At 49.8% G+C, this 13,681-nt stretch overlaps 1 protein-coding gene across 7 annotated transcripts in view; it reads left to right on the top strand.

The window, feature by feature from the left end:
* Nucleotides 1-3,615: 3,615 nt before the first annotated feature.
* The window catches only part of AMPD3 (adenosine monophosphate deaminase 3), a 46,139-nt gene continuing 36,073 nt past the window's right edge, over nucleotides 3,616-13,681 (top strand). For 2 of the 7 annotated variants that reach the window (XM_059408376.1, XM_059408325.1), the window contains exon 1: nucleotides 9,391-9,469. In XM_059408376.1, coding sequence (XP_059264359.1) covers nucleotides 9,445-9,469 — 25 coding nt within the window. In that variant the 5' untranslated portion in view covers nucleotides 9,391-9,444. The other 5 variants (XM_059408356.1, XM_059408334.1, XM_059408351.1 and 2 more) reach the window with 5 other exon arrangements.

The following is a 13,681-nucleotide window of genomic DNA, read 5'->3' as shown; positions in this document are numbered from 1 at the left end:
TGTAGTTAAGGTGTCCTCAGGGAAGAGGGGGGTTCTATTCCCCAGGGGAAGAGGTGACTATGGTGCTTTCACTGGTTCAGTTGCTTTTAAGTGAATCCCGAAGTATGATGAATTATTTGTATCCCAGGTGGTAGAAAGATAGATTATGTCATCTAATTATCATTTAACTAAGTTAATTCTCACAAAAGGAACAAGTGGCTTGAGAAGAGTACTGCAAAGACATCCACAGATTGAAAATAACATGAACAGGGCACCTGGGTGGCTCAGTGGGTTAAAGCCTCTGCCTTCGGCTCAGGTCATGATCCCAGGGTTCTGGGATCGAGCCCCGCATTGGGCTCTCTGCTCAGCAGGGCGCCTGCTTCCCTTCCTCTCTCTCTGCCTGCCTCTCTGCCTGCCTGTGATCTCTGTCTGTCAAATAAATAAATAAAATTTAAAAAATTAAAAAAAAAAAGAAAATAACATGAACAGTGTGAGCGAAATCAAACTCAGAAACATGGCAGGGCTAACAGTTTCCAACTACTCCTATGAGATCCATTATGATATATCAGAGAAGGGAGTAGACCAGAAAAAGCTGAAATTTATGAAAGAGACTGCTTGGAATACTGATCTACATCACTGTGATTAACTAACCTAAGGGTGTATTGGGCCCTGAGGTATCGGCTAATAATATAAATGCTCCATTCATAATCAACAAGATGTGTGAATTCTACGTGACCAGAGCTTGAAGACAAATCTCTACAAATTAAAAAAATTTTTTTTTAAAATTTATTTATTTGACAGACAGAGATCACAAGTAGGCAGAGAGGCAGACAGAGAGAGAGAGGAGGAAGCAGGCTCCCTGCTGAACAGAAAGCCCGATGTGGGGCTCGATTCCAGGACCCTGGGATCACGACCTGAGCCAAAGGCAGAGGCCTTTTAACCCTCTGAGCCACCCAGATGCACCATAATCTCTACAATTTTTTGAGGAGGAATATTACAAGTCCTGTGGCACTTAGTTGTGTACTTTGTGAGCTATCATTAAATGCAATAAACATGTCTAAAAATCTCTTTTGAGCAAAATCCCTTTTACTTAATAGTAAAAGGCAAAATGTCAGTTAGTGTCATTGGGAAAAACCTCTGTTGCATTTGCCATTGTTAAGGGGGATGGAATTAGTACAGAGAGAAGAAAGTGATACCAAAAGATGTGTTCTGTTGAAAGACACACAAGAAACACTATTGAAGATTTGAAGAAAAGGTTTAGAACACATGATGTGTGTACACATTGCTGACATGTTTCTCCTTACCCTTTTGCCAGACTTTTCAATGATGATATTCATAAAGAAATAATTTTTGTAACCTACTAAAGGAAAGATGTTTACAACCTGAATGGCTTAGAACATGCTGTGGGTTTTTTTTTCTTTTAAAGATAATTTCTACCTTTGAGAGAGAGAGAGAGAGAGAACCAGCAGGGGGAGGGCCAGAGGGAGAGAATCTTCAAGCAGACTCCCCACTGAGCCCAGAGCTAGAAGCGAGGCTCAATCCCAGGACCCTGAGATCACGACTGAGCCAAAATCAAGAGTCAGACGCTAAACTGACTGAGCCACCCAGACGCCCAACATGCTATGGGTTTTATGTGTAATAGGAACCACTGAGGGAGTGGCTGCCCTGACTGGAACACAAAACTGGGAGTTGGGAGCAGCGAGGGTCTACACACGAAACTCATCCACTGCATTACTCATTCATAAATTCTTGATTGTGGGGACGCCTGGGTGGCTCAGTGGGTTAAAGCCTCTGCCTTCGGCTCAGGTCATGATCCCAGGGTCCTGGGATCGAGCCCTGCCTCGGGCTCTCTGCTTGGCCGGGAGCCTGCTTCCTCTTCTCTCTCTCTCTGCCTGCCTCTCTGCCTACTTGTGATCTCTGTCTGTCAAATAAATAAATAAATAAATAATCTTTAAATAAATAAATAAATAAATTCTTGATTGTAATTGAAGTTGGAAGGGCACATAATACTATATGATGTCAATCACATGGCTAATTTGAACAAAATATGTATTTTTTTAATTTTATTTATTTATTTGACAGAGAGAGATCACAAGTAGGCAGAGAGGCAGGCAGAGCGAGAGGAAAGGAAGCAGACTCCCTGCTGAGCAGAGAGCCCGAAGCGGGACTCAATCCCAGGACCCTGAGATCAGGACCCGAGCCAAAGGCAGCGGCCTAACCCACTGAGCCACCCAGGCGCCCTGAACAAAATTTTAAGTACAGTAGCATCTTTACAATACTTCGTAATGAAATATGGAATGAGACTATGAAATCCTTCATATTACTCAAAGGTTTACTGATTATCTCAGGGTGAAGAACTTAAACACTGTGGAATTTAAGATGAGCTTAACAGAAGGACCAAGGATTCCAAATGTGCTGACCTTTGACGTGTGCTGGCTTGTGACTGTCACAGATACATGCATACACATACACACACAGAGTGTATCGTTTCAGATAAAGGTGATATTTTTGCCGTGAATATAATTGTGTTTGAAAGGAATCATGTTATAGGGAAAGAGTTTTGAAAACTGATGTTTGGAACTGTTTCCATTGTCATGTGATTTTAGTGCGTCTACTTATCTTTTGAGCTATCTTTTTTGGGGGGGGCAACAACAGCATTAGGACTAAGTATTGACATTAACTGAACTTAAGAACATACTTTGTAGATTCACAAGATATTAAACTAAGATTTATTAAGACCATTTTTAATCACGTTGCTCTCCTTCAACAGATTTTTGCAAATAACTTTAAAGTGAAAGGAAAAAGGTCTATTGTACCATTCATTAAACATGAAGTATTTTTTTTTTTAAACATGAAGTATTATCTTAACCACATTGTTTGACATCCGTTTTAGGTATGCTGCATAATATTAATACAGTTGTATGTGCATATCATTTATAAATAAGTAAACTGTAAATACCAGTCTGTGGGGGAGAAGGAATAAAACTGGATGTTTAAGGGAGGCCACTTAGTGACAGCAGTTGGCACAGGGAAGACACAGTGGGTGCTAATGACTAATGACTGGTTCCATCTCCTCCCTTGGTGATAGGTTTGATGGGAGAGATGATAAGCAGGGAGTCAAGGATGGCTCCCCGATAGGGCCTGGAGAGGAAGGTGGTGCTATCATTCACTAAGACTGGAAACACAGGAGCAGGAGCAGGTTATGGCACATTCCTGGGCGGAAATTGGGAGTTTGAGTTTGGGACTACAAATCTCCAGTGGAGATGGCCCCCAGGAAGCTGGATTTGCCACCTGCAGCTCTAGGACGTTTTGTGTTGGAGGTGAGGCTCAAAAGTCATTAGGCAGAAGGAGGTTGCTGGGGAGGCCTGCAGAGTGATCGAGGGGACAGGCTGCGCAGGTACCTGGCGGAACACCACAATGAAAAGCTGGGCCACCAAGGCCGAGAAGTGTAGTCACCAAGGTATGTAGGAAATTTGGAGAGAAAGCGGCGGGCGCCAACTCTGGAAACTTTTGTACTTCAAGCGATCCAGAAAGGAAGGCGTGGTCAGCAGGCTCAAACCCTGGAGAGAGCAGAGGGGCTACAAGGCACCCGCTGGATTTAGCAACTAGGAGGTCAGTCGGGACTCGGAGGAGCAGGTGTACAAGCCGGAGAGCAGGGGGAAGGAGTGAGTATGGGAGTGTGAGGGCGTGTGTGTATTCGCGCGCGTGTGTGTGTGTGTGTGTGTATGCGCGCGCGCGCTCCCGGGCGCGCGCGTGTTGGGAGGGGCAAGAAGGTGATCCAAGGAACTAGGCTGACACCCGGCTGATGCTTGCGAGTTCGTTCAGCTACAGGGAGTAAGTCACCTGTTTGGGGGCCGTGACCCCAGACTCTCACCTTGGGAAACGTCATGGTGAGGGAGGAGGCTCGGGCAGGTCCAACCACCGCGGCGAGCGCTCTCTGGGCCCGGCGTGTGGCCGCGGAGGCGAGTTCGAGGAGCCGGGCTGGAGGCTGACCCCGGGCTGCGGCGGGCGCGCTTCCGGCCGGCGGGGGGACAGGGCGGCCACCGCGCCCCCGGCGCTCTCAAGTTTCCTGTTGGCAGCGCCGCCCGGGCGCCTCAGGTAGCGGCGGGCAGGCCTGGTTGGTGGGTGGCGGGCAGGCGGACCTGCGCGGCTGCGGCGGCCCGGCCCGCGCCCTTCTGCTGCCCGCTCGTCGCCTCTCGGCTCCGCGCCCAGGTAGGGCACCGACCCGGGCGGCGCGCGGCTGGCGGGCTTCTTCTGCGAGGAGGCGGCTCACCTCTTCCCGGCGGGCCGGCCGGGGGTTCAGGGGTACGGGGGTGCGGGCGCTTCGGCGCCGCGGCGCTGAGCGGGCAGAACACTGGGTCCCCGCCCCCGCCGCGGTCTGCACGGCCAGCGCCCGCTCAGCTGGCTGGGGGCGCGGCCTGGCCCCGGCCGGGCCCGTACTGGCTGCGGTGCTGGGCAGCCCCTCCGCGGCGCTTGCGGTGCGCCCTGCCCGGCGTGGCCAACTGCCCTCCAGCCCCGCAGGCCGCCCCCTTCAGGCCCACGGCTGGGCCCTGGCCCCGGCCCCGGAGCCCATGAGTGCGCGCGATGCTGCATTGCTGACCTTGGGCCAGCGGCCCGCGGCCCCTGCTGCCCAGGACCGGAGCCCGAGCCCCCGGAGGTCGGAACCTTGGCTCTGGGTTTCCCAGGCCACCCTGGCGGCGGCGCCAACCCCGGACTCAGCCCTGTCCTGGCCCTTCCCTGTGCTCCTGCTGCTGTCTCTGCGGTGGCCTGAGCTCCAGACACGTCAGGTGAGCCAGCCTCATCTCAGTTCCCTGGCGGCCTACGTTGGATTTGAGAGGTTTATAGAAATTGAGGGACCTGAGACAAGCTGCCCCTTAAGGTCCGGTACAAGTTTCTAGGTGTTTGACGTTCAGCCAGATGCCCACTGCTGAGGTCGGCTTTCCACCTAAAAGGCAGGGGGATGGACAGAATGACAGGGTGTGGGTTCATTTGAGGCCTTCATCCTTACCTCTTTGGCTGCCTCCCAGCATGGGAGGTGTACTGGCCTATGAAAGTCTGCTTTCTGCCCTTGAACTTCCTGGTAGCTGCTTTGCCAGCAGAGTTCCTAATGGCTCCTCTCCCCTGGCAGAGGCCTCTGGGGGAAGTTTTGAGAGACCCTGGAGTAGGAGAGGCTTGCTAACTACAGTGTCATTACTCCAGACTTTAGGTCCTTGCATGTGTCTGGAAGCTTGGGGGTGACAAGTTAGCAAAGGAGCCAGGTGAAAGCTGGAAGGAAAAAAATTTAGCATGGTCCTGAGCCTATGATGTGGTGGCTGACATTTGGTCAGCTTCAGGGAAAAGCTGATGGTGGCTGAAGCCATCGCTGTGAAGCATTTTGGCTGAGTGGTAGTTGAGCTACTGAGTCAGAAAGACAGAGCTCCTATTAGCTCTCACCTCTCCGAGTGTTGGCTGCAGGTTTGGAGTCATAAGCCTGGGCTGGCTACTTCCCTGGGTGAAACTCTGAGGGGCTGGCTTGCTGTGTAGTTAATGGAACTGGGCTGCCCTAAGAATCATGGAGTTTGCATGAATGGGTTCCTGGGAGCCTCTTGGATCTCTTGGCCCCAGCCTCAGCACACCTTTAGTCCTTTTAAGATCCGAGATGATGGATGAGTAGCTTTCAGCTAGGTCAAAAAGTTCTTTGAGAGGTGAGGCCTCTTTTTCTTGTCCTGACACTAGGTAAATACATAGCTCTTCAAATGGCCTCAAAGTCAAACCCAGATCGTGAAAATATCACAGGCAGATAAAATATAGATAAAATATAACCATGGGATGAAGGAGGAAGATACCTTTTCTCCCCTAAAGCTCATTGGCCTTTCTGGTTCTTCTCCCAAATATATTAATCCCTTAGATCTTCTGTGTGCTGGCTGCATATGGAGGAGAGGAGACCCTGTCTTTGGGCTTTGATATATAAGGGGCCTGGGGCATAGAAAGAGGGGCTCATGGCCGGAACACTGGCCATGCAGAGTCAGCAAGAAGTATCAATCATGGAGGAGAAGGCTGTTTCTCCTGATCTGGTTTCACATTTAAACATGGTTTCTCTCTCTTTGCTCCCAAATAGGAGCTTGAGAGAGTGCCTGGCACATAATAGTGCTCCATAAGTAATATTGAATAGAAGGATTCAGTGCCTAGATGAACCTTCACTTTTGGTTACTTGTACCTGAAACCATGATGACGATGACGTTGATAAATGATACTTATAAAACATATACTATGTGCCAGGTACTATTCTAAGCCTATTCTAGCATATTTGCACATGCTAACTAACTTAATTGCCATGGCAACCTACAAGGTTGGTACTGTTATTATCCCCATTTTATAGGGAATAAAACCGAGCCAGAGAAACTGAGTAACTTGCTCAAGGTCATGCAACTAAGCCGTAAGATAGGACTCAAACCTGGGTAGTCTGGCTTGAGCCTATATACTTAACCATATACTGTACTGACTCTTGAGATTGCTATAGATAGATTAATCACTTAACTCATTCACTCATTCATTCATTCAACGATTATATTGATACCTACTGTTTTCTAGGCAACAGAGAGATATAATAGTGAATGAGGTGGTCAGGGTCTGCCATGAAGCTGGTATTTGGCCATTAAGCCCCTTTGTCCCACTCCCATGAGAGTCATGCACACCTCAGAAAGATGAGAAGGAAAAATGAACCCTTAGAGGCAAGCCCAAAGCATCCTTTCAGAGGAAGGGAGAGTACTATCTTTCTCGGTGAGACACAATTCGATTCCAGCCTTTCCTGTCCTGGTGTTTGTAAGGGGTACGTAAGCGGTAAAAGTGAATGCAGTCTGGTTTCCTGGGCAGGAGAATACAGGCCCTGGGCCTGGTTATCACATCTTGCCTTAATTTTTGTTCAAAAAGGAAATAAGGCTTTGAGCTTGGGACCCGTGCTCCTTAGTCCAAAGAGACTTCTAGGCCACATGTTGGGCTCAAGATGGACTTGTGAGGTCATGAGCGTAGTTTGCCCTCCCAAGGCAGAGAGTCACAGTTGGCGCCTACATTGCCACAGTTCTGGAAGCTCTTCTATCTCTTTGGCTCTAGCAGGACCCTTGGCCATTGTTCCAACCTCTATTATCTTTTTTTTTTCTTTTAAGATTTTGTTTATTTATTTGGCAGACAGCGATCACAAGTAGGCAGAGAAGCAGGCAGAGAGAGAGGAGGAGGCAGGCTCCCTGCTGAGCAGAGAGTCTGATGCGGGGCTTGGGATCATGACCCCAGCCGAAGGCAGAGGCTTTAACCCACTGAGCCACCCAGGCGCACCCTAACCTCTATTATCTTGACTGAGCTGCTGCCCATCTCTGTCCAGACCTGATGGTGTGGATCGCACATCCATACCTGAGTGTCAGGAAGGCAGCTTTCTCTATGCCGGAAAATGAAGGCTCAGGTGGAAAGCATTTTCCAAAGTCTGTGCCACAGATATTAATAGGTCTTTTTTCCTATGGTGGCAGTAGTGAGAGGCTCAAGTAAGTATGTTGGGCTCAACAGAGTCAAACAGCTTGCTTTACTAAAGGACTTCTGATGTTTAGAATCTGCTAGTAGAAATTGTGCATGAATCCCAATAAGTGATCATGGTATGCAGTATTTTCTAAGCCTTCTGACCTTATATGTTCTACACACCACACTTTGGAAAGTGCTTGTTTAGACTGAGGCTGTCCACGGTCTGGTTACAGGTGCAGAATAGAATTCCCTGAACTGAATCCAGGTAGATTCTCAGATGCATGGGCTAGAATGCTCCCACTGCAGACCCCTGTTGTACCTTCCCCTCCCCAAAACATTTCAGCAGAAGGACTCACTTGCCCTTCTTCCCTTCTGGCAGAACTGTACTAAGGACCTGGATGTTTTTCCCATATGCTTTAAGTTCGTTTAATTATCTAATGAATAAATATTACCCTCCCTCTAGGTTGCTTGTAGCTTGCTGATCTCACTGTTTGTGAAACAGCTGTGAGGACAGGTGGGTTGTAATCTCTGGGTAGCTAAAGCCCAGCGGCAGCCCGAGGATCATGTGTCAACCCTGTAATCCCACTCTGCACACACAGGAATCATTATGTGGGCTCAGGAAGGCGCAATCTCAGGATTGGACACGAGGAGGTGACTCAGGTCCAAGTCAGGACTAGCACTAGCCTCCTGGTAAACAACTGACCCATCCTTTCTGGGCTCTTGTCCCCAGGATGTCAACAGCATCACAGAAATAGCTGTTTTGCTCACGGTTACTTCTCAGACCCACACCATTTGTCTAAGTCACGGTACCGTTCTAAGCCTTGCTTTCAGGGGACTGCTTCTGTGGCTTGCCTGAGGCCACACCACCGTCCCCAGGGAGAGTAGCAGCCGCGGTGGCCAGGGGGTCGAGGGCAGCCAGTGCCCAGAAGGCTCCTCAGAGCTGGAGGCCCACGTGGGAGTCAAGAGTGGCAGTAAGAGGAGGAGGACGGGGTGGGGGAAGCAGGTGGGTCAGGAAGGATGGCCTTCCGTTCTGGTGCGTGCGTATGTGTGTATGTGTATGTGCGTGCGTATGTGTGCGTGTGTGTGTGCCTGTGCACACGTGCGCTGCTGCACTCATGCTCTGGTAGAGCCTGTTAGGCTGCCCAGTCACCTGGGACGTCAGGTCCTTTCAGGGAAGAAAGGAAGCAGAGGGACAAGGCATGCCAGCCTTTCATCCTAAGCCTGCTCCTGTACTGAGAAGTCTCCTCTCCCAGAGTCCCTGTCCTTTCCCGGGAACCAGGGAGCAGGTCAGAGTCCTCGGCTCTTTTAGAGGAGCAGGGGAAGGAGGAACTCTGTTGGCAGCTGGGCTCAGCACCTCCCCGTCAGTCCTGGGGTGCTTTCTGGGAGGTTGCCTGGGGGGGCCTTCTGAGGGAAGGCGGGGCAGGTTGTGGCCTAGGCTATCCCTTGGGTAAAATGAACCTGGTGGCCAGGCCAGGCCTGCCGCGGGGTTCGAATGGAATCAGCCGAGGGGACGGTATGGCCGGTTCCTGCCGGGCTGTCAGGGGTCTGGTCCGCAGAGGGAAGCTGTGGCTTCTGTGCTTGGTCAGGAAGGCCAAATGTTCAGCTGGGTCGGGCAGCAGTGGCTTTAGCTTCTGGCTCCGGAGAGGGGCACGAACCCCGCCAGGATGCCGCACGCCGCACGCAGCCGCTGAGGAGAGTTGGCATCACTTGGGCCCTTTAGGACCTTTGGAAATTTTCCACTTACATTTCGTATTCATGGAAGAATTTCCAGCCCGGACGTTTCCTGCTCTTGAATTTCCAGCCCGGACGTTTCCTGCTCTTGCTCAAGGCTGCGCACAGATATGCAAAGCAGAGACCTCCCACCCCAGCCGCGGCAGGCAGGATAGGCTAGCTGCTGTCACACTGACTCAGCTCAGCCTCCCGGGTGCACACGGCCCATGGCCCGAGCGTGTCGCCCGTGTGGCATCCTTGGGGCCAGCCATGGAGACTCCAGCAGCAGGCTCAGGTCTGTGTCATGGGTGCTGACAGTGGGAATATGGCAAGAGCAAGAGACGGCTTCTTTTGTCAGGAGGGGACTTAAGGGGTCCTGTGCTTCCTTTCTGAAGGGGTTGTAGAGCCATGAAAAAGCTGTTTCTTGACACTGGTGGCATTCTATAGCTTTCTAACCTTGGGCCACTTCTCCAAGCCCATCAGAGGGTGTCATTTGTAACAACGGGATAAGCTATACCCTAGCTGATTGACTTCACAGTTAAGCCTTCCAAGCCGGTGGCTTCAGCTGACAAACAGTTGACAAACGGTTGAAAACCAGGCTTGAAGAAGCAGCTGTAGCTGAGCCTCTGCTTAGCATCAACACAGCTGGCTTTTCTGGGCATGTCTGCCCTGCCAGGTGTCTCTGGGTCTGTGAAGAGAGACGAGCCATGGAGGGAGGGGTCAGCAGGTGGGAGCTGTCTGCCCAGGATGTCCAGAAGACAGGGTTATAACTGGCTCCTGAGGCCCACTGACTTAGCCTGGCACCCCAGCTGGGTTCCTCGGTCCATACTGTGGTACGGAATGAAGTCTCCCCCACTTATTTAAGACACTGGTAGTAATTCTGCAGGAGATGGTTATGGGTTCTGCGACAAAAGGGATCTAGATGGGGAAGTGTCCTCGGGCCTTTGATGTGTCTTGGGAATCCAGGGTCAGGAACTATGGGATGGAGCATCTCCCTGATAATTGACCACAAGACCTGTTTCACCAGCAACAAGTATCGACTTTTCATGGGACCCACTTTGGAAAAGGCTGATTTAAACTATTTAAAGAAAAAAGAAGATCTTTTGTAGAAAGCTGCCTCCAGGAAAGTATGTTTAATTGACTTCAGCAAAGTCAATTTTGTGTAAAGACATGGCAGGATCTGGCAGAAGAGTCCTCAGACACGAAGAACCACCCCCACCCTAACCCCATTTCTGAGGAGGCCTGGTACGCTGTGGCTGGTTCATGCCTGGGTGTGTTTATAGGGTAAGGGTTAGGGGTAGGAAGGTGGTGGTGGGCAGGTTCTGTCCAGGGAAGAGATGGGTCTCAATGGTATAATTCCCTTAGCTGGCCTGTTTCTGATGTGGGTTAAGTGGGAGAAGACCTTAATTACCAAAACCTGGGATGTAGAAGTTCACAATTTTTTTCCTATTTTCCTTTCTCTTTAAGAAACTCTTTAGGCTATTTTCTCTCTATCTTCTTTGTGTTCGTTAAAATGACATTATAACAGTGTTAGGGGCACCTGGGTGGCTCAGTCGGTTAAGCCTCTGACTCTTAATTTTGACTTGGGTCAAGATCTCAGGGTCCTGAGACAGAACCCCCTCATCAGGCTCCCTGCTCAGCAGGGGTTCTGCCTCTCCCCAGCCCTCCCCGCCCCCTCTCATGCACACACTCTCTCTCTTTCTAAAATAAATAAGTAAATCTTTTAAGAAACGGCATTATAACAACATTAGTGATAAAAATCAGATATTGCCTCACACACAGGCAATCCTGCCATCTGGTCATTTGAGTATCTCTCCTGCAGCCCTTTATCCTTAAGGGGAGGTATTTTCATATCACTGTACTCAAAGCATGGGTACAGTTTTATGTATTAATTTTTTCATGTACTGTCATTTCATGGCACTTTTTTATGTGATTGCATTTTCCTCATAGTTATAATTTTGGTTGTTTAACTTTTTTTTTTCCCAAGTGAGCATGCTCTCATTTGGACATTTTTTTTTTTTAAAGATTTTATTTATTTATTTGACAGCGAGAGATCACAAGTAGGCAGAGAGGCAGGCAGAGAGAGAGGAAGGGAAGCAGGTTCCCTGCTGAGCAGAGAGCCCGATGTGGGACTCGATCCGAGGACCCTAAGATCATGACCTGAGCCGAAGGCAGCGGCTTAACCCACTGAGCCACCCAGGCGCCCTCTCATTTGGACATTTTAAAGCTACATACGAATAGTGCAGGTAAACGTCTTTGCACTTTCCTTCCTGCAGATTCTTTTCTTAGAAGCCATTTCTGGACGTGGGTTTACTCTATCAAATGGCGTAGATACTTGATGGCCCTCGCTGCCCCTTGCCTGGGGCCTGTTTGATGTCTACTTCGGAGATGCCCTGTGAGGTTTTGGAATTCTGTAGTTGACCCGCAGCCTTAGGGTAGGGGGGACAGGGGTCCAGCTTTGTTCTCACCTACCAGTTCCTCCTGGCTCTAGTTCTTTGTCTTCCTCTCTATTTCTCTCCCGTCACCTTCCTCTCCAAGCCCCGTTCTGATGGTTTCCAGCTTCCCTTTCTGTCTGCTATCAGGATGTGGACATCTTCACAGTTAGCCCTGGTCCCCTTCCTCCGTGCAGGTCAGGCCTTTGCTGTTTTGCTTTCTGCCCCCACAGACCGATACAGTTGTGTGCCAACTTCCTTCCTCCTCAGCAGTGCCCTCTCACTGAACCTGCTGGAGGGGAGAGAGGCCCAGGAAAGGCATGGCCCTGTGGGTGGAAGGAAGGAGGAAATTGGCTTCGCAATCAAGGGACCACAGATGTACTTTGACAGGTGTTGCTAGCCTGCTTTCTTCTTCCTGTCTGTATAATGAATGAGGCCCAGTGGCCACAGAGAAGACCAGAGCAGCAAGCCTCCCTGAGCTTTGGAAACCCCTCTGGTACCTAGAAATTACAGCACTTAGAACTGAGAGGGCCTGGGAGACTGCTTAGTCTTTATCTCACAGTGGAGAAAACTGTGAGGCCCAGAGAGTGACTGCCCTAAGGTTGCTCAGTGAACCCCTCCTCCCCCGTAATTGCTTCCCCTCCTGGCCACACAGCATCTGGGTCCTGCCTTACCCTCAGCTTCCTCTCTCACTAACTAAGCCACCTCTCTCTTTAAACCATCCTCAGAGAAACTGTGGTAATAGGTAGACAGGACACTCCTTGTCCAGAGCTGCTCCTAGTGAAGGGGGCTCGTTGACGGGATGCAGTATTCACCCATTCCATAAATGTGATGCTGGGGACAGTGAGGAGACCTCCCTGACGCCCAGGTGGACAAGGAGAAGCTCTAGGGTGCAGTGGTTAAGAAGACAGACGTGGGAACCAGGTGCCTGGGTTCAAATCCCTGAGCAGAGGCTCAGAGAAGAAAGGGGGCGTGGGGCGTGGCAAAGGCTGAGAACAGCACAAGTCCGCCGGCTTAATGAAAGTGTGACCCGGGCACATTAGCTCTCTGTGCCTTCACTTTCTCATCTGTAAAATGTGAATAATAGGATTAACCGAATGAATAAATAGAAAGCAGTTTGGCAGAGTGTACTTAATATGTCCTATGTACCCGTCGAAAGAAAGGAACCACCCAGGTAATTTAGGCCACCTACTGATAGTAAGGAAGTAGTAGGCAGATAAGGCAAGCTTCTTTGAGGAAGTGAGTTTTCAGTTGGGCTGTGAAAGGTAAAGAGTATTCCTGACTCGAGAACTTTCTTTTATTTGCTGTGTCTTCTTCAAAGTTCCACAAAGTCTCGGAGATGGTAGACCCATGGCAGTAGACTGCTGCTTTTCAAAAAAAGGCCTTTTTGCATGTGAGGAAGAATGAAGCTATGGATTCCCCTGAGCACTGTGGTCATCTAGTAGGACCTTAGGCTCGTCACAGACCTTCCCTCTGTGTAGGAGGGAGTGAGGTTTGGTCATTGCTGTTCCCAGATGGCCTCTGGACCGTCTGCAGGAGGGAGCCTAAACTCTCTTCTCCCTTCCCCGTCGTGGAAACAAAGCCGGGAAAGGTGGGACTGCCCAGGTGCTGTGGGTTCCTTGAGTTCTGGAAAAAAGAAGCGCACATAGACAATTCATTCTTGGACTTCTGAATTTGCTTTCTCATGAAATGTGAGTGGTGCTACCCTCTTCACATCCAATGACTTATGAAGCTAGTTGTTTTTTTTTTTTTTTTTTTTTTTAAGATTTATGTATTTATTTGATAGAGACAGAGAGTGGGTGGAGGGACAGAGGGACAGGGAGAGAGAATCTTAAGCAGATTCCTTGCTAAGCGTAGAGCCCAATGCGGAGCTCAGTCTCATGACCCTGAGATCAGGACCTGAGCCAAAACCAAGGCTCAGAAGTTTAACAGGATGTGCCACCGAGGCGCCCTATGGAGCTAGTTGTTAAAATTGGGCTGTTGAGTTTGTTCTGGGGAATTCCTGAGCAAGACAACTGACCTTAAGGGTCAGGCCCTTATTTTAGTACCTTCTCCTCCCCCACCCCGCTGACTCA

The sequence above is a fragment of the Mustela nigripes genome, chromosome 1, assembly GCF_022355385.1.
Source record: "Mustela nigripes isolate SB6536 chromosome 1, MUSNIG.SB6536, whole genome shotgun sequence".
Taxonomy (NCBI): domain Eukaryota; kingdom Metazoa; phylum Chordata; class Mammalia; order Carnivora; family Mustelidae; genus Mustela; species Mustela nigripes.
Note: the sequence above shows the minus strand (reverse complement) of the source record. Positions and strands in the feature narration are given on the sequence as shown.